This window comes from Lissotriton vulgaris, chromosome 2_1, assembly GCF_964263255.1.
Source record: "Lissotriton vulgaris chromosome 2_1, aLisVul1.2, whole genome shotgun sequence".
Taxonomy (NCBI): domain Eukaryota; kingdom Metazoa; phylum Chordata; class Amphibia; order Caudata; family Salamandridae; genus Lissotriton; species Lissotriton vulgaris.
The window spans coordinates 2068378333-2068396632 of NC_141687.1; the positions used below are offsets into that span (position 1 = coordinate 2068378333).

The 18300-nt window shown below is 43.1% G+C and overlaps 1 protein-coding gene across 1 annotated transcript in view; it reads right to left on the reverse strand.

Moving 5' to 3' along the window:
- AP4E1 (adaptor related protein complex 4 subunit epsilon 1) overlaps positions 1–18300 on the reverse strand; it is a 321681-nt gene that overhangs the window by 270131 nt on the left and 33250 nt on the right. Inside the window, 2 exon segments of the mRNA XM_086958294.1 lie at positions 4661–4827; positions 8621–8780. Of these exon segments, the coding sequence (XP_086814420.1) occupies positions 4661–4827; positions 8621–8780 (327 nt within the window).

The window sequence follows — 18300 nt, forward strand, 5'->3', positions numbered from 1 at the left end:
AGTTTCGGTTAGGAAACAACCTGTATTAGAGTCTCTGTTAAGGTTAGTCTCTCAAGCTTGTTGACAATATTGTATCTAATGTCCTGCTGATTTTTGTATAAAGTATTTATCATGCTATTAAAATTTTTTAATTTTATATCTTAATAAATACGGCCGGGGGGTCCCGCGACCCCCCGCCTTCCAAAGATAACCATGTTTCGTGTTCATGTGTCCGGGAGTTGGTGTGGTCAGTTGGGAGGGGGGCGGCAGCCAGTCGCTGACCATGTGAAAAGGGGGGGCTCTTGGCCCCCCCGCCCGCATGGCAGCGCGGCGACCGTCCCCCTCCTCAGTGCTTCTCGGTGGAGGGGCGTGCCCTTCCGGGCGCGCCTCGCCACCGATTGGTTTGCGCCCCCCCTTGACCCGGATGTCATTTTAGGGCTTCCGGGTCGGGGGGGGGCGGGCTGCAGGAGGGGCTGGGTGGGGGCGTGTCCGCCCTCACCTGGCCCCTTGGGAATAAAGAAGCGGGGAGCGCCCAGGAGACCTTCTTGTTCTCTGGACGCTCCCCCACAGAGTGTCGTGCCCCGCGCTCGGGGCTTCTTGTTTTCCCGCCCACCATCCCTGGAACTACTTGGTTGAAGCTGTATTAGTTCAATGTATATATACTTTGCTGAGTTATTGTTAGCACAATGCCTGGTTTTAGCGAGCGTTATGTGACTAAAGTATTTGTTTGATAATTGTTTTCTTTTAGGACCTTTTTCCCCCGTTTTGTGAAATATGCTATAATATGTTTTGTTGTGGTGTTTGTTAGGACCTTTTTTCCTTTGTAGCGATACGTTGACTTTTAATGTGATTTAGTTAGAGTAGTTGTCCTTTAGCTTTTTCTCCCATAGGTCGTCGTATTTATTAGGTTTGGGGCATGTGGAGCTCAATACCGTCAAGACCAAATGTATGTTTTTCTCCATTCACAAGGTAAGCCGTTGCAATAGAGGCATTCTAGTAGGGAACACCCCTTTTATACTGGGTAGCTGTTTTTTACTATTTAGGCATCAGACTCACACCAAACCGGAGCAGGGTTCCCCAGTTAGGGAAGGCCCAAATATCCCTTATCCAACAGACTGCAAATATAGCCAAGAATCTTTCTAGGACTACACGTAGAAGGGTTACCCACCCTTTAAATGTATAATGTGTCTTATCAACAAGAGCAAGCTCTTTGTTAACTATTGCACAGCTTTCGACCTGGTCCAGAGGGGGAAGCTCTGGAAGGTGCTGGAGAATATGGGCATTCCTGCTCCCCTAATGCACATCTTGGTAAGGCTGTATGCTGACAACATAGCCCAGGTCAGATGGGGGAGAATGGACAGGTGGCCATACCATTCAAGGTAGACTGGGGAGTTAGACTGGGGTGCTTCCTTGCACCCACCCTGTTTTCGCTTTATATCAATAGGGTGGTTGAGTAATTAAGCAGGGATGGGTGTGACGCGCCAAAACTTTGAGGGAGGTGGGAGGAGTAGGGTCCTGTCCCTCCTCTTTGCAGATGATACTCTCCTCATGTCTAAGTCCCCGCAAGGGCTAAAGTCATTACTCAATCTTTTTAATTATTTTTGTGATGAACAGGCTTGGAGCTCAATACCGTCAAGACCAAATGTATGTTTTTCTCCATTCACAAGGTAAGCCGTTGCAATAGAGGCATTCTAGTAGGTAACACCCCTTTTATACTGGGTAGCTGTTTTTTACTATTTAGGCATCAGACTCACACCAAACCGGAGCAGGGTTCCCCAGTTAGGGAAGGCCCAAATATCCCTTATCCAACAGACTGCAAATATAGCCAAGAATCTTTCTAGGACTATACGTAGAAGGGTTACCCACCCTTTAAATGTATAATGTACTGTATGTGCCGACGTATGGGAAAGTTCCAATACTAACACTTTAGATTCTGTGGAACACAGGTTTCTGAGGTCTATACTAACCCTTCCCCCAAGTGAGCCACTTATGCCACTATACCTAGATCGAGCACAGAGAAGGAACTTGCACAAAATAGAATGCAGACCTCTTACTTTCTGGCACCGGCTGTGGACTACCACAGCCCTAGAACCATATCTAGAAGGTATCAGAGATCTTATGGGTACACTGCATAGAGAAGATACCCTAGCTTCGAACTTTAAAGTCACTCTAGCAGAAACTGGGGCTTGATAAGTATTGGTCCTCCCCAGAGTCGAGGAGTCTGCTCTCAAGTGATGGGATCAAACACCATTTTTGGGAGTCTGTAGCCATTGTAACTGTGAAACAGAGCAAAGATTAACAATAGAGCCATGTGCGCACGATGAAGTGACCATCGACAAAATATTTCCATCTCTAGCACGCAAGCTATTTCAAATTTAGATAAGACACAATACCCATTAAAGCGCTTAGCACCAAATGGAAGAAAAGTGTGAGCTGGAGGACTAGTATCCAACGTGCCATGGTGTACAGAATTGTTGGAATATATACTATTCTTTTGTCCTTGTTATCACAACCTCCGAGTGAAGTGGAATGTGGTCCTTTGTAAGAATCTGGGAACTAGTAGGTATTTAAACGTCCTAAGAATGTTGAGAACCAAAATAAACAGAGTACCTGTGCTTGGTTTGGCAAAATACTTATTGGCACTACAGTTAAGTTGTACTAAGTGTCTAGAAAGCGAGTGTCAAATACTGGTGGGAAGTGAGTACGTGCCTTGTGCCCATGTGCTACAAGACAGATATTAATTCAGAGTGGCAAGAGGCACACAATGCACCTGCTTAGCCGCAAATGTAGAGATTACCTCAATAATATTGTAATATGTATGACAGTGTTTTACAGGTTTTTAACTTTTCATGGTGTTATAAAACAATAAATACACTTTGCTTTTCTTTTTAACAATCCTATCATTTCGAAAAGCCAAAAGGTTTATTCAGATATGGTTCCTAAGGTTAGTGATATTGGCACTGCACTGGTCACTTTAGCTTGAACAACAGTTGTGATATGATATTTATATACAATAAGCAATGTGTAAAAAACTGACAAGAAGCCTATTATGTTGTATATTGCAGACCCGAGTTGTTAGATGCTTTAATCCTTCATGTTTTTAGAACTGTGGTTTTATAAAACTGTATTTACAATATTGCATTTGTATCCATTTGATTGTTGGTCATTTATAAATATGTACTTGATATTTTTGAAGAATGTACTTGTATGACCTTAGTGATCTACACTACTATTATAAAGTGGAACACAAACCTTTGAGCCAGGTAAACTCAGGAACCACAGCGCCAATCCACACACCCCATACACCGTTGAAAATATCAGGGTGTGCAGATGGACATAGGCTATTAAAAAAAAATTTAACGTAAATGTAAAAATGTAACTTAAAAAAAAAATTGGCCCCTGGAAGTAGCACCGGCCGCGACGTAGCGCTGGCTGCGACGTAGCGCTGGCCACGACGTGCGTGATGACGAGGGGGAGTGGCGGACAGGAGCGCGGGGAGGAGCGGCGGACAGGCGGCGAGGAGCAGTGACAAGCGGCAGTGAAGTCAGGAGCGCCGGCTCCGGTAAGTGAAAGGGACACGTAAAATATCGGGGAGGGAGGGGGCCGGGGCGGGAGGTGGCTCCGGGATATGGACAATGTCGGGCCGGGAGGGGGGCAGGAGGTGGCTCCGGGACACGGACAATGTCGGGGCTGGCGGGGCCGGGGCGGCCGGAGGCCTGGGCGGGCGGTTGGACATGAAGCCTCATTGCCCCCGGACAACGTCGGGGCGGGCTGCTAGTAGAAAATAAAGCTATAAATGAATGAATGAATTATAAAACTAGAGTTTACTTAGCTATGCTATGATTAACCGGTCCAACAAAAAGGGAGCTTTGTTACTCTAAAGGTTCAGCTGTGTCAGAGACAGGATGCCTGCCCAAACTTTGAATGGTAAGGGTACTGCAAATGTTATGTTCTGGATGGGTGACACCTTTGAGTCGCACACTCTCCCTTGCCCCTACGCTGCATTATATCACTCAATGTTTTTACGGAAGTGGGGATAGTGCAGCAAGGTTAATCACCGACATGTCAAAAAGAAACAGTTTGTTGTAAGTGTGATATGGCACCTGTCTGTGTTTGATGGCAACAGCATTTCAATCTCTTTGCAGGTTTGTCGGTGCTGAAATACTTACACTTTACCAAATTCTTTGCCCTTCAATCTGTTATACTTGTGCCACCGCATTTGAGCTAGTCAGAATGTAGTGGTTTGCAGGAAGAAAGCACTGTCATGAAAACTGAAGGTACACTTATGTTTGACCAGAGACTAAGTCGAAAAGCTATTCCCGCTAATTAGGCATCAGAACAGTGAGAATCCAGTTCAGGGCACACCAACTTGCTGCGGGTAAAATATTACCCTCATTGTGGGAAAAAAACAGTTTTGCTACTCTGCTACGGTGTCCAATATTCTACAGTTTTCTCTCGTCTAGTAAACTTTGTAAAACATTTATATCGTTTGTAAGCTGCAAAAAAACGGAATTGTTGAAAAGCATGGCAAAGCATAAAATGCATGCATATTAAGTCTACATGTTTCCATGAAGAGTGATTCATGATGAAGGAAATTTCTACCATTTAGCATACACGTCCAGATTTATTTCCACAAGAAGACACTCTTTAACAGTATTATTTATTTTAAAAACAAAATTACCTAGGATCATCCTTTCCAAGCAGTCCCAGGATTCTTAGGAGCTGAATCTGTAGCCATGGTGCTGGCACGCTGTGATAATTGAAATCTACTGGGAGTTTCCCTCCAACTACTTGCTTAAGGATTGTCACAAAGCTCCCAGTCAAGTCTTTGTACTCCGAAGGTTTGTCCTAGTTTTGAAAACGTGAAGTAATGAGTTGTATTGCAAACATTCTTCATGAGCAAACTAAATGCAGAAATATATACTTTACATTGCCATACACTACAATACAATATCATAAACCTTTCTTTGGGGTATCAATTTTGCCAAACATTACATACAGTTTTACATCATGGCACTAATATAAATGCATGTATTTAAATGTTTAGATTAGTGTAAAATGATTCTCGTCAAATTTTAGGATGTACATCTCGGCTTACATTTTAGATGCACCTATTTGTAAATAATTTTACAAAAAAGGATAGAGCAGTGATTGCCTTGTCATGCAATCTAACAGCAACAACTCAAAAATCAAAGTCCATGAAAGTAAAATATAGATATGTGGAGAGTAAATTGAAATTATAATAATAGTAAACATTTTCTGAACATAACCATTAGTCTGTAGATTTAGAAGCTATCCACCTATGAAAATTCAAAATAAATACAAAGTAGCACCTCCTCGCTTGGACATTGCAATCATTTTAAATGTGAATGACAAAATACTAGCATATGTTGATAACAGGGTTTACTGTACAAGTTCTATTTTCACAGTATCTTAATTCAGAGAAACAATCATAAAAAAGCCGTAATAAAAATGAGCAATTCGAGCCTGAGGCACAAGACATCATTAAACCTTTCAAATCATTACACGATGCTCCTGAAAGAAAGCAAACTACTGATTCAATACATAATAAAGACCGGGAGCCAGCTAAGGTTTGATTCACAAAGCTCACTGTTGAAAATTCCAAAATTGTTGCCAACGATTATGTCGACGCAAATTTCTGACTTTTCAGGCATTCACAAATATTACTGCAAATACTTATGGAAACATTTCACTGTCATATTTCCTGGAGTACTCAAACGCTAATATTCAGGTAAATGATTTTTCAATATTTGTGAAATTCTGCCAGAGTAATCATGATATAAATGTGCTTTTGCACATGTACAGAAATCCCTTTCCTTCACCCATATTAAATAGGTTTATTCTGATGTTTGGTAAAGTGTTGCATGTGACACTGCTGTCACTTCAGAGCACTTCATAAGCTAGAAATCAGTGTGCTGCGAAGAGGAGAAGGCCTTAATAATTTAATGAAAAAAGGACCCATCTGCATAATTTCAATGGCCCTTCTGTTTGGGTGGAGATCAGCTGCAGGAACGCTGGAACTATCATATAATTTCCTGGACCTTCATTCTGATGAAACAAAGCACTTACTTATCCCAGGATAGAGCTCTGACATCTATGTATCAACTTCTGTCCCCCTCACCAAGGATCTACTCCTTCACCGGTTTCCTTATTGGAAATTCTGGATGTTTAAATTGATCAAGGTCTAACACTACCCACTCTGGTTAATCAGTTAGCTTCCAGTTGTTCTCATATACGTTTGCTGCATAAAACTCTCCCGTATCATGCTCATATTTGGGTGTGGTGGTTCAGGAAATAATTATCAGCCATCTAGACTACTGCAATTAGTTTTTCTTGGTGCTCCAGATTACATCAAGACTCCAGTATCTTCAGAACCCAGCTACCTGCCTAGTTCTACACCTCCCTCGTTCATTGCCACAAAAACAGTGAAAGAAAGCCTTACATTGGCTTCTTATTTCCAAATGGATTGCATTCAAGGACTTCTATGTGTTGCTCAGGTTGAATAATGTGGCTGACTCAGTATGTCTGCCCAAGAAATGGCAGTCGTACATAACCTTTCAGATCACCTGAGTCTTCCTTGCCTAAGTTACAAACAGTCTAGAGCTGGAGGTCGTGCATTCTCAATCTCCAGCAAACTATGAACTACATCGGTCTATCCCGCTTGGCCAGAACTAACCATCATCTTATTTTTTATTTTTTATAGAAGGTTTGACTTTTTCCAAAACACTGGTTATTTATGTGACTTTTTAAACAAATCCAGTGCCCGGAAGCTTTACAGGCAACATTGCAGCTCTAAAACCAAAACCGTAACATACCTATTAGGTTTCCAAAGTCTATCATTCATATTTGAGCTATTTGAAGATGCATTGGATTATGTGGTGTGTCATTGTTAAGCATGAGGATCCATTGGACATTTAGTGAGAGCTAGTTTTATTTCTTTTACTCAGAATTCCTTATTGCGTTTTTTTCTTAATATAAAACAATAAACAGTTTAGCTTACATTGGTATTATTTACTATTGCCTCACTATCAATTGTAAACAGTGCGGATGACTTTATATTTTACATTCGTGTGCAAAGGGAGCCACTTCAAAGCAAGTTTACAAACATTCAAGCCGCTTTGTATCCGGTCACTACATTTATTTGAGGATCTGGTTTCGACAATGTTAAAACTAGCCTAGACAATCAACAGGCCTCTTGTCAGTACACAATACTGCCTATAAAGAGGAGCGAGAGAATTTTCCACAAAAGCAAGATCTTTAAGATTGATTCTTGGCAACTGTATGGTCTTAGGGCCTAAAGGAGAGCTCGGGAGTCAAATACGATTTGCAGCTTTATCAATTTCAGGGTAGTAGTAGGTGGTGCCCCTCAGTTTGAAGTAAAATCAAAGGGTGGCGAGGTGGAGTCAGTTTCTCCAAGCACTAGGAACGTAAGATTGACTCCATTCCATCATCCATTGGTTTAGGTCTTGGGATCTGGATTGCTGGTCCATTATCCAGCTGGAAGTCAATTTGGAAATTGCAGAAGGACATTTAAAGGTTCATTCAACGAAACCGCTGTAGAAGCTGTATTAGAGGGTGCATGTAGATCTTAAGAAACTAACCAGACAGGTGGGAAACCTGGGGTAATGCACAGGACAGCTTGCTTGTAAAGGATTCCAACAACCCAAACTAAATGTTGTGGTTGTATTTTGGCATGAATGGTTGGGCCCCAATCTACTTGGAAAATGGAGTGGTTGCTTAGAAATCAAGTTGTATGAGGAAACATATCCTGGTTTCACACAAGGACAGCAAGACTTCTCAGGTAGACGTTGGCATGGATCTCTGCTGTCCTATTACATTTCCTTGTATGATTTTGCTGGAAAAGTGCTAAATGGGTGATGCACAGGGCACGTGATATTTCTTGGTAAGAGGATGTTTAAAAATTTCTTTCTAAGCATCGTTTTCTTGAACATTGCTTAATCTACAAATAACAAAAACACAGACTATAGAAATATATTGCATTACATTTTGCATTTAGATTTCGTAATTTGAAATTGTTAACTCTAGGGCATGAGTGCTGTCTTATATGTTTAATACCATTCTATGGTAAGATCTTGGACATCCAGATAGTTTATAGAAACATGCCCCTGTGATGAAGGATAACCATGTGGTACAGTAAGTATGACCATCATGCAGAATGGGAACAGTCTGAGCCTTGCTAGTAGCATTTGTTGTTAACATAATAGAACATCATAAATGATAGTTGACATTGGCCAATGTTCTTGCAGCCTCAAATAGGTAATCCAAGTTTTGATGATTAGTTAATTACCAGAGATGTTCCCCTGTGTCGAAACTTGGGCCTAACCTTGTCTGGACCTTTTTTCCTATATCTAATCAGTTCACAATTATGGCGGCATTGTGTTGTCTTTCAGGAAAAGGTTTTCAAAAATCATTTAAGCCACATAACGTTTCAACACCATTCCATAGGTAAATAACCACAAATTATACATCTTGTTAGGTGACAGTTAGGTGGAGAAAGAAAAATGAAAGCAGAACGGCCAAGAATAAAGTAAAAGAATGACATGAGCACAAGCCATACAGGATATCTGGTATAATGGATTTATAGTAACCCGCAAATTACCTTGATTATCTGAAGATAAATATGCAAAGAGGCAGCCATAACACCAGCATCCCTATCACAGAGTGCCTTACGAAATCGGTCGTGAATGTGCTGTACCTGGTTAGGAGCAATAAGATAGAACTTGTGCAGTGCCAGAACTGCTTTCCTTCGTATTATTTCCCTGAATCAAAAGAAAGAAACAGCATGGCATATCTATCAGTTCGATACCAGTCATATCATTCAGCCATTAATTATGTATTTGAAAGTGTACTATCTTACTTTGTAGCAAGATAGTTTGTATATTACAGTTACCAAAGCATTAGGAACCTACCATACAAATATAAAGAGAATGCTGATTACATACCCACTGCAAGTGAAAAAACACTAAGTTCAGGCTTGCCTGGATATATAAAAGAAGACATATTATGGCTACGTAATCATGACATTACTAGGCCTAGCTTGATTACTATATTTCTTCAAATTTCAGACAAAAACCTGGACACTTCAAGCTAAGAGTGATATGGCTTGTGTTGCACCATTTTGTAACATACTATTCAGAGCACTTTTGTAAACCTGTGCCTTAATGGAAAGGTTAAAGGCACCGAGTCTAAAAGAAAAGTTGGGGAATGCAAGAGTGTCATGAATTGGTTATAGCTGGGATGAGGGGTGAAGTGTTGCTATCATGATTGTATAAGGGGTTCATAAAATTAAGTATGCTGAAACGTTCTGTTTGTAAATTAGAAATAAGGCAATCGGACCAATGGAATGCAATACATGCACGCTGGTTGAGAGCGCAGACAAAGAGCAAAACAAGCGATACCTCAAAAGGAATAACAAATGTTTGTCCAGCATAATGTTGATCTCCTCTTGCCTTAAGGCAGACTTTTGTTTGCTATGTTACCTACCTTACTACAAATGGTGCCTGATGTAGATTTTACCAAAGGGGATGATGGATGGAGCGCTTGAGCAAATCAAACACTCAACCCCAGTCAACTGATCTGGGTTTAATACATTATCATTCTTTAGCTCACTCCACCACCCCAGTTCAGACATGGCCGTATGCAAATCAGTCTGACCCTGTGCATCATGGGAACAGTCCAGCCCGAACTGCCAGGCCATGTCTTCCCTGGACCGGAAACAAGCATCCTGGGACCTGTTTCGGGCTATTCAGCCGTCATCAGCCAGGCTAGCTTGAATCCAGTGGCAAAGTGAGCAAGGTGCCCACGTCTGGGCATACCCTGCCAACTTAGGGCGAACAAATCAATACCAAAGGGGATGATGGATGGAACAAAAACATTGGGAATTGCAGTATTACGTCATGGTAACTCAGTCAGTTAATGTGAACAGTTCATATGACTGTATAATCAGCCAATCTAAGAATTAAATCCGGTTTTGCCTAGTGTGGGGAATACATAGTGACATGCATATATATGGTGCTATTAAGTCCCAGTCGGTTAAAAAAAAGTGAAGCGAATGTGCAAGTCATTATTTTAAAATTGTATTATCAAAATTATAATTGAATGATGACCTTGGGTGGCCTCTAAGTGAAAGAAAGGGACCAGGGGCCTTCTGTGCCATCAAGTCATAGGAGCGGCAAACAGTGAAAGAAAAAAACAAGCCACATGTGCAGTTGGCCAGTTAGCAAAAGTAAAGGCTGCTTGGAAACCAATGTGTATGGCTGAATTGATTTATTCATTTGAAGCTTCAAGGAGCCAAAGATGTAGAGATAATGCAAGCATGCTACCAGCTGAGTTTTGAAATGTGTCCTAATAAAGCAAACTTTGAAAAAATGTGCGCACTAGAGACAATCTGATTGAATTTTACCAAAAATGTATTTGTGAAAGCACTTGTTCTATCTTAAATGCTACATCTTTTTACACAGTGGGGGCCGAGCCAGCAAGGTGTCCAGACTGCTTCATGCTCTCCAAGACACCAAACAGCAGAATATACTGAGAGAGGCAGTCTGTTAATTCACAGGACATGGGCATATCATGCAATGCCCTAGAAAATGCACCATTTTAACACCAGATTGTTTTCTCGAGGGAGAACTACACAGTATAGCCCGGAGACATTTTTGGCTCGCTTCCTACGCTCGCAGGCCAAAGTCTTGCACCCTACCACTTTCAAATTGCAGCGGCTGCCACTGCACACAAAACTGCAGGAAGGTGACATGAGAGGACAGGCAGAGAGTTGGGAGAGCCGGTGATTAGTCACTAAGTGATCCAAAGAGACAGGAGAGAGGCCAGAGACCAGAGGGGTAGGCAAGAGGCCTTCAGGGAACCACAGGGATAGATGGCCTTACAGGTAGCAGGAAGGCCAAATGAAAGGCCTCTAAGGGGTTGGGAATCTGGGGGACAGGTACGAGCCTAGACAGACAGGGATTAGGAGCAGATGATCAGCAGAGCAAGAGAAGAGGCAGGTGAGCGAGTGCTTCAGCAGCAAAGGCAAGAAAGATATCTGCGAGCCGTCACAATTTTGCAGCAATTGAACATCTTGCAGCAGCAACCATTTGACAGTGATAGTCCTTCCTACTCACTTATACTTAGCACCAAAGTTAAGGAAAAACTAAGCCAGGTAAGTGTCCCGTTTCTCTTTCATCTATTTATTCTAGTAGCCAATGACCATTTCCCGAAGAGTCAAAAAGAGAAACTACAAGTCCCATAATACAACCTGCTGGTGACAAAAGGAAGAAAGGTAGCATACATTCCCAATGTATTCCGAAGAGATTTTGTAATTTTGCACAAAAAAATGTTCATTGTAGGTTCTCAACTCAGAACTCACCGCTTCCATGCAAATAGAAAATTAATTAAATCGACTTTTTTTTTTTAATCTCCCTCTTAGCTTTTTACACATGGTGGCATACTTGGGTTCGGAACCTTGCAGAGCTGCCTCCAGTGTTAGAGAATTCAAAATACATTTACACTAAAAGGGATAATTTATTAAGTTTATGGGAAAGCGTCATTCTAACTTTCACACTAAAAACATTTAAGCATCATGCTCAAGCATTCAAGAACACTGGAAAGGTCATATACGCAATCTGAGAGCCTGGCAGGTTTGTTACAGGATGTTTGTTGCACGAGTTACTTGCTAAAGATTTTCGGGACTCGGCTCGTGCACAGCCTCGCTCCCCCCACCCCCCGTTTATTTCTTGGATCGCTAACCCTCTATGGGGTGGGTGGGTGTGTGTCTGTAGGGGGGGGGGGGTATAAAAAACACACTACACACTCTTAACCCCTCACATAAGAAAAGGTTACAATTTAAAGGCTCATCACCGTTCTAGTAATGCCACAGAACGTAACGTAAACCAAAATACAGGTAAATACTGAAAAACGCATCACATTAAAATCGAAAACATAGAGCGGACTTTAAAAAGAAAGGCAGCCTAAAAAATGGCTACCGACCGTAGTAGTGCATATACACAGGGGTCCACTGATGAAAGTAAAAAAATGGCACAGTTCAAGGGCGAAAAAAGGCAAGTTCTAAAATTATAACTCACATACAGTTTCTACGAACCAAGCAACAGAAAAATTAGACCATTCAACCCAAGTCACCCTCGACACACTTATAACCATCTTAAAAATATATTTGTATAAAATAAAAAAGCCTCTAGTACAACGAACTTAACATCTAACCTGCATTCAGTTTGGCGAGATCCTTTTGAATACTCGTGTCCCACAGAAGTGATGTGGGGATGACGCAACTCAATGGCGCCAGCAGCAAAAACGAGTCATGTTGTAAGATCTCCGCTGTTTCTCCATGGTTTTCAAGCACCCTTCAGTTTGGTAACAATTAAAAACAAGCCTATATTTAGCAGATAGCTGGAACAAAACTGTCCCTGTTGGTGGTTTTGAATCCTCCATTTGACTTTTAAATATAAAAAGTTCCACTTGGACAACAGTTGCCACTGGAAATGAATAACTCCTTTTATATTACCTTAAAACTCTAGACCAGACGAGGTGGAATACCCATGCGTTTTTAAAAGCTTCCGAATGCTGTTCGTTTTGGCCCTTCTGAAACTGCCTGCAGGAAAAGTATCAAGACTTTTTAGTGCCTAGGCTTGTTGTCCGAGGTTGGGATGCTTGTTTGTCTGTGGTCCTTTCTGTGTCAAATTCCTATTGTATCTTTCAAATTGGGAGGTTTTACGTGTCTTGTTAGAAAGCTTGTTCTTTGTGGTTGGTTTTATCTCTGTGTTGGGCGTTCTTAAGGGCCGCCAAACTCCCCGGGAGCAGAGGGACCTGTAGCACGTTTGCGATATTGTTCAGAAAGGGGCAGACTTGCGGCTGGGCAAGCGGTCTATTTTTTGCAGTTTGAGGTCACGCGTTTCCTGCCCTCGGTGCCTTGCGCGGCCGCTGGTTGCTTGAATATTGCGCTGTGAGGCTATTTCTGGTGCGCGCACAATGGCCTTCTCACGTAGCGGCCTAAAAAGAGCTGGCCCTGCATTGGCCACTTGTGAGCTGATGACAGCTCTTACTTAGGCGGGCTCTGTCGCGAAACCTCCCCCACCTGAAATCCCTGGCTCAGCAAATATTTGAACCTGCCGAAGTTAATCATGAAACGGAGATCTTATCTGCGTTGGACGTGCAGGCTGCCAACTAATTTTTTCTCCGTACAGTACTTGAATTGCCTTCACTTTTCAATGATTAACCTGGTCGGAGAAGTCTGCTTCCCGTGCGCCCGCCCGCAGCTCCAGCCTTTAACAGCCGGGAGAACTGGCAGTGCTGCCTCTGTGACCGGCATTTATTTGTCTGCCTGTATGAAGGGCAGGTTTTAAAATACGCAACACTGTCGGACAGCGGGCGGGAGGGGGCAAAAACAATGACACGGACAGCGGGCGAGAGGGGGGCAAAAACAAAGACACGGACAGCGGGCGGGAGGGGGGGCAAAAACAATGACACGGACAGCGGGCGGGAGGGGGGGCAAAAACAAAGACACGGACAGCGGGCGAGAGGGGGGCAAAAACAAAGACACGGACAGCGGGCGGGAGGGGGGCAAAAACAAAGACACGGACAGCGGGCGGGAGGGGGGTGAAAAAGACACGGACAGCGGGCGGGAATGACGTCACGGGGGTGTCCCGGCCGGCAGATTCGGGGGCGTGTTTTTCGCGCTCTCCCCTTCCCATTGGCTGGAAGGTAAAATTCCAGCCAATGGGAAGAGGAGAGGGCGGTACTTAAAAAAAGACACAGAAACGCCCCCGAATCGCGTTTTCCCGAGAAAGCGTGATTGACAGCCTCTGTCTCCTAATGGCTAGCCTCCATTTATGGAGCTAGCCAATGGGAAACAGAGGCGGTCCGAACATCCCTACTGTAGACAAAAGTTTTCGATCTGGGAGGGGCACTGCGTGCCCCTCGCCAGGTCGAAACCTAAAAATTACAGTAAGTAATAAAGCAGCCTTACTGGGAATTTGAAAGGTACTGTGAGTCACTGCTGCATTATAGGAGCATGTAGAAAGGAGCAGGAAACTGCAGATCGAGGGCCTTCATGAGGATGTAGTGATTCAGGGGCCTCAGTTATAGGATGGGTCGAAGTGCGCTGTCCTTTTTGGGAATTAGAAAATATAGGGAGTATACTCCTGTACCGGCGTACACTGCTGAACTGGCTCTTAGGCTCCTTTGAGTAAGAGAGCTGAAATCTCTTGTTTGATGGTGTATAGATAGTTTGTGCTTGCAGGGGGAGGGAATTTGGAAGGGTAGTAATGATCTCCAGACATTAACCATGTTGGATAATGTCTAACACCCATTGATCTGTGACAGATGTTCATGCAGTGTAAAAGTTTTGAAGACATCCCCCAACAGGTGTTGGATGTTCGGGAGTAATGTTCAGGAAGTCATTGTTTAATCATTGTATTTGTGGTACGGGTAGAATTTCCATGCCTTTATAAGAGCCTCTGTAAAAGCTTTTAGAGGTGGATGACTGGCCTTGGTTATTGTAGGAGGACCCTGCAGTGTCCGTAGAGGCAGATCTGGCAACGTTGGACGATAAAAAGAATAGGTAGGAGTTTGGAGAGCCCCCATAGATTTTGTTACTTTGGTGCCTTTTTTTCATCTTTTCAAGGGCTGTATCTAATTGTGACCCAAAGAGGTGCTCCTTGTCGGAGGGAAGATTAAGTATTGCTAGTTGTACTAAAGGTTTAAAACCTGAGACACAAAGTCAAGCGCGTCTACGGAAGAGAAGGCTAGGATTGATGCCTCTTGCTGTTGTGTCTGCGGAATCTAGCACACAATTGTTGGAGTTATTAGTGATTAACTTCCACTCATTAACTATTTCATAAACACTTTTTTATCCTCCTCTAGGAGGTTTTGGAGGAGTTTATCCATTTAATCCCAGAGGACCCTGTCATAGGGTGCTAGAAGGACTTCACTGTTGGCAATTCACCAGGGATTTGTGGATTGGGCTGCAAACCGTTTCCTGGAGGAGTAAATCAGTTTTGCCTCCTTTTCTAGTGGAGGTGAATCCCATGTTGTTTGCGAGTTAGCCTTTTCCTTGCATTGGCTCCTACCAAGAAGTCAGGTGTTAAGTGTCCTTTAATATATATATATGGTTAGATGGTGCTGCCTTACATTTTTTGTCAATCCTTGTTGTGATTATTCATGATTTTACGAGGTCTTTAAAAATGTAATCTACATGAGGTACCACTCCTTTGAGCATTGATAAATATTGAGATCCTTGTTGAGCAGTAGTGAGGGTCTCAAAGAGGAAGTCATCTTCTATAAGGTCCTTATGTAGGGGCATCATCTGGTGGAGATGGGCATGTAGGATAGAGATCTGGAACTGTATCCCACTATGGCTCTATATCATAGGCACCCCATGGGTTCCCAGGATGTGTGACCTCTGCTATATTATCATTGTCATCTAATATTGGTGAATGTGGTGAGAAATCGCCTTCTTCAGATTGGTGTGGTGAAGCGGGGGTTGTGCTGGTGAAACTGGAGAGCTAGGAAGAGGAATGTGTAAAGTGCTAGTGGCAGTGCCCCTTTTCTGCCTCTTGAGAGGTGGAGGTGGAGCATCAATAGCCTCTTTAAAGGACAATTGTTTCTTACAAGGTTGAAGCACTGCCAGTTGGAGAATAATTTTCTTTGTTCTGGGCTGAATTTATAACATTTTTTGCCTAGGATCGAGCCGCTCTTGCATGGTTTTGAGAATTGGCTCCAGTGGTGTTTTTAGACTGAAGGTGTTGAAGCATGTTTAGCTTTCAGTGCCGCTGTGGTCTGTCCATCAATTGATATTTTTGCATTTGTCACCCCGAGTGGGATGGGTATGCCCAGACGTGGGTCCAGTGCTCTCCATGCCACTGGAGTCAAGCTATACTTGCTAACGAGGGGTGAAATCCCAAAACCGGTCCTGGGAGAACCTGGCCTGTCAGTTCGGGCTGGACTGTTCCCATTAGGCGCAAGGACAAGACAGATTTGGATATGGCTACGTTCAAATAGGAATGGCATGGGGAGCAAAAAAACGAGGGATTTAGGCCCAAATCCTTGTACTGGGGTGAATGTATGACAGTGTTCTGCATTCTGTACATCAATTGTTCTTTTTACACTTTTCACCCAGAGTGGTATAGGTATGCCCAGACGTGGGTCCTGTGATCTCCATGCCACTGGAGTCAAGCTATCCTGGCTGATGAGGGGTGAAACCCCGAAACCGGCCCTGGGAAAACCTGGCCTGTCAGTTCGGGCTGGACTGTTCCCATTGGGCGTGGGGTCAAGATTGATTTGCATATGGCTGGTTCAAACTGGAATGTCATGGGGAGCAAAAAAAAGATGAATTTAGGCCCAGATCTCTGTACTGGGGTAAATGTATGACATTGTTCTGCAGTCTGTCCATCAATTGTTCTTTCGGCAGTGGTCGGTGCCGAAGCACTAAGCCTTTTATCTTTTTGTACCGAACGTAATGTCCGCTACGTTGGTGCCGAATCCTATTTGTTGGAAGCCCTTGCTGATGGCTGAAGTTTGAGCGCCAAGGGTGGGGTTTCTGAGTTTTTATTTTGGTGCGCGCCTTGGCTTTTGAGCAGTTTGTCAGTTAGAGCCAACATTTTAGCTTCGGATTGGGGGTAAGTGTATTAACGGTCCGACGCCTCCCGGAAGACTCCAGAATGTCTGGATCTTGCTCAACCTCCGACTCGGAATCCGTTTCGGCGATGGAGAAGGATTCCTTGAGGACTAAGGCTTCCTCTTCTTCCTCATCCTGTGGACCAAATATTTCAGGTGTGTTGTCCGTTTGTCTACGCTGCATTTTGAATAGCCATGCGCGCCGATCGCGACTAGCCTTTTTAGATTAGCATGATTTGCAGACATCTTCCCTATGGTAGGAAGACAGACAAAGTAAATACCGAATGATGGTTGATGTGAGGGTATTTGCAATGGCAAGTCGGATAGAAGCGTAATAAAGTGCGTTTCATCAGCAGCTAATTTTTCAATTAGAGCTGTTAAATTGGCCCGTATGCCGTCAAGGAGAGTCAAAGTACCCTATGCGTAAAATTGTTCTTTTTCTCAGAATGCAAGATTGACTATGCGATCAAGGCCGTACCGTTGAGAAAGTGATCTACTGGAAAACCGAAGGGAGCCCTACATGATCTCGAACCAGAGTGCGAGAGAGTACATCTGAACCTGCTGGTGGAAAGAACCCATCTAACAATAGAGTCAATGCCCATGGGCAGTATCATCACAAGGAAGAGTCACACAGCCTTGTGACTCAAAAACTTCTTCAAACAAAAACAAATTGGAATCATGCGTGCCCAACACTAGGTGGCAGAATTATGAAAAGCATGTGCAGCTACAGCCACACATGCCTCAAAAATACATTTTCATTTCACAAATGACTAGTGGGGCTTCATATGCAACTAAGTCCAACTCCAACTAATGCAAAAAAATTAGGACATACACAGATAGTCTTTATCTGAAGCACAGAGTGCAATAACTGTATTTCTGTTGTGTAAATAATAACTCAATTGCCCCGTGTATTCAGGAGAATTTTTGCAACTGTTCCTAGAGGGCCAAACAAGCTAAACCCAATTGTTCTTCATGGGTTGGGTGCATCAGTGGAAAGGTTTGGGAAACCTAGGTAGTTTTCCAAAACAGACGCAAGGTTTCTTTAAAAACAATCCAAAACTAACATGATTTCAGAAATTAAATTGAATATTAAGCTGGTTCCCAAACGTGCTTGACTCCTCCACAACAGTAAAACCACTAGATAAAGTTCCATGTTAGTATTCCGTTCCCAGGTATGTTTGACTCCATAAACCACAGAAAATAAAAGATGATCATCTCAAAAGTATGCACATCATAGCACAGATATAGATTAAATATAACCCATTGCAAGCATATTGCCCCCAACCAAAGTAAGCTACTCAGATCTTAGCTACAGATCAGGTATATAGTATGAAAGACTCCACCTAAATAGGAAAGCCATGTTCACGAAGAGGGTTCTCAAACGTACAGAAGTGCTTACTGTTCCAGCACCATATCCTCTCCTACTCAATCCTACACCTACAAGGGGGCTACAGCAGATTATCCAAGTCTACTCCGGGCAGGGTTGCAGAAATGAATCCTTTTTAGGGGCCATGGGTGCTGGTTAGCCGGGTTAACCAGGTGTGTTAAAAATGTGTTGTCTTCCCCTAAGGCCTTTGATAAGGGGACAACTCTTATGGAGACTGGGTGAGAAAAGTAAGATGCAAGATATTTTTCAACCCTGATTGCCCCTCTTTAAAG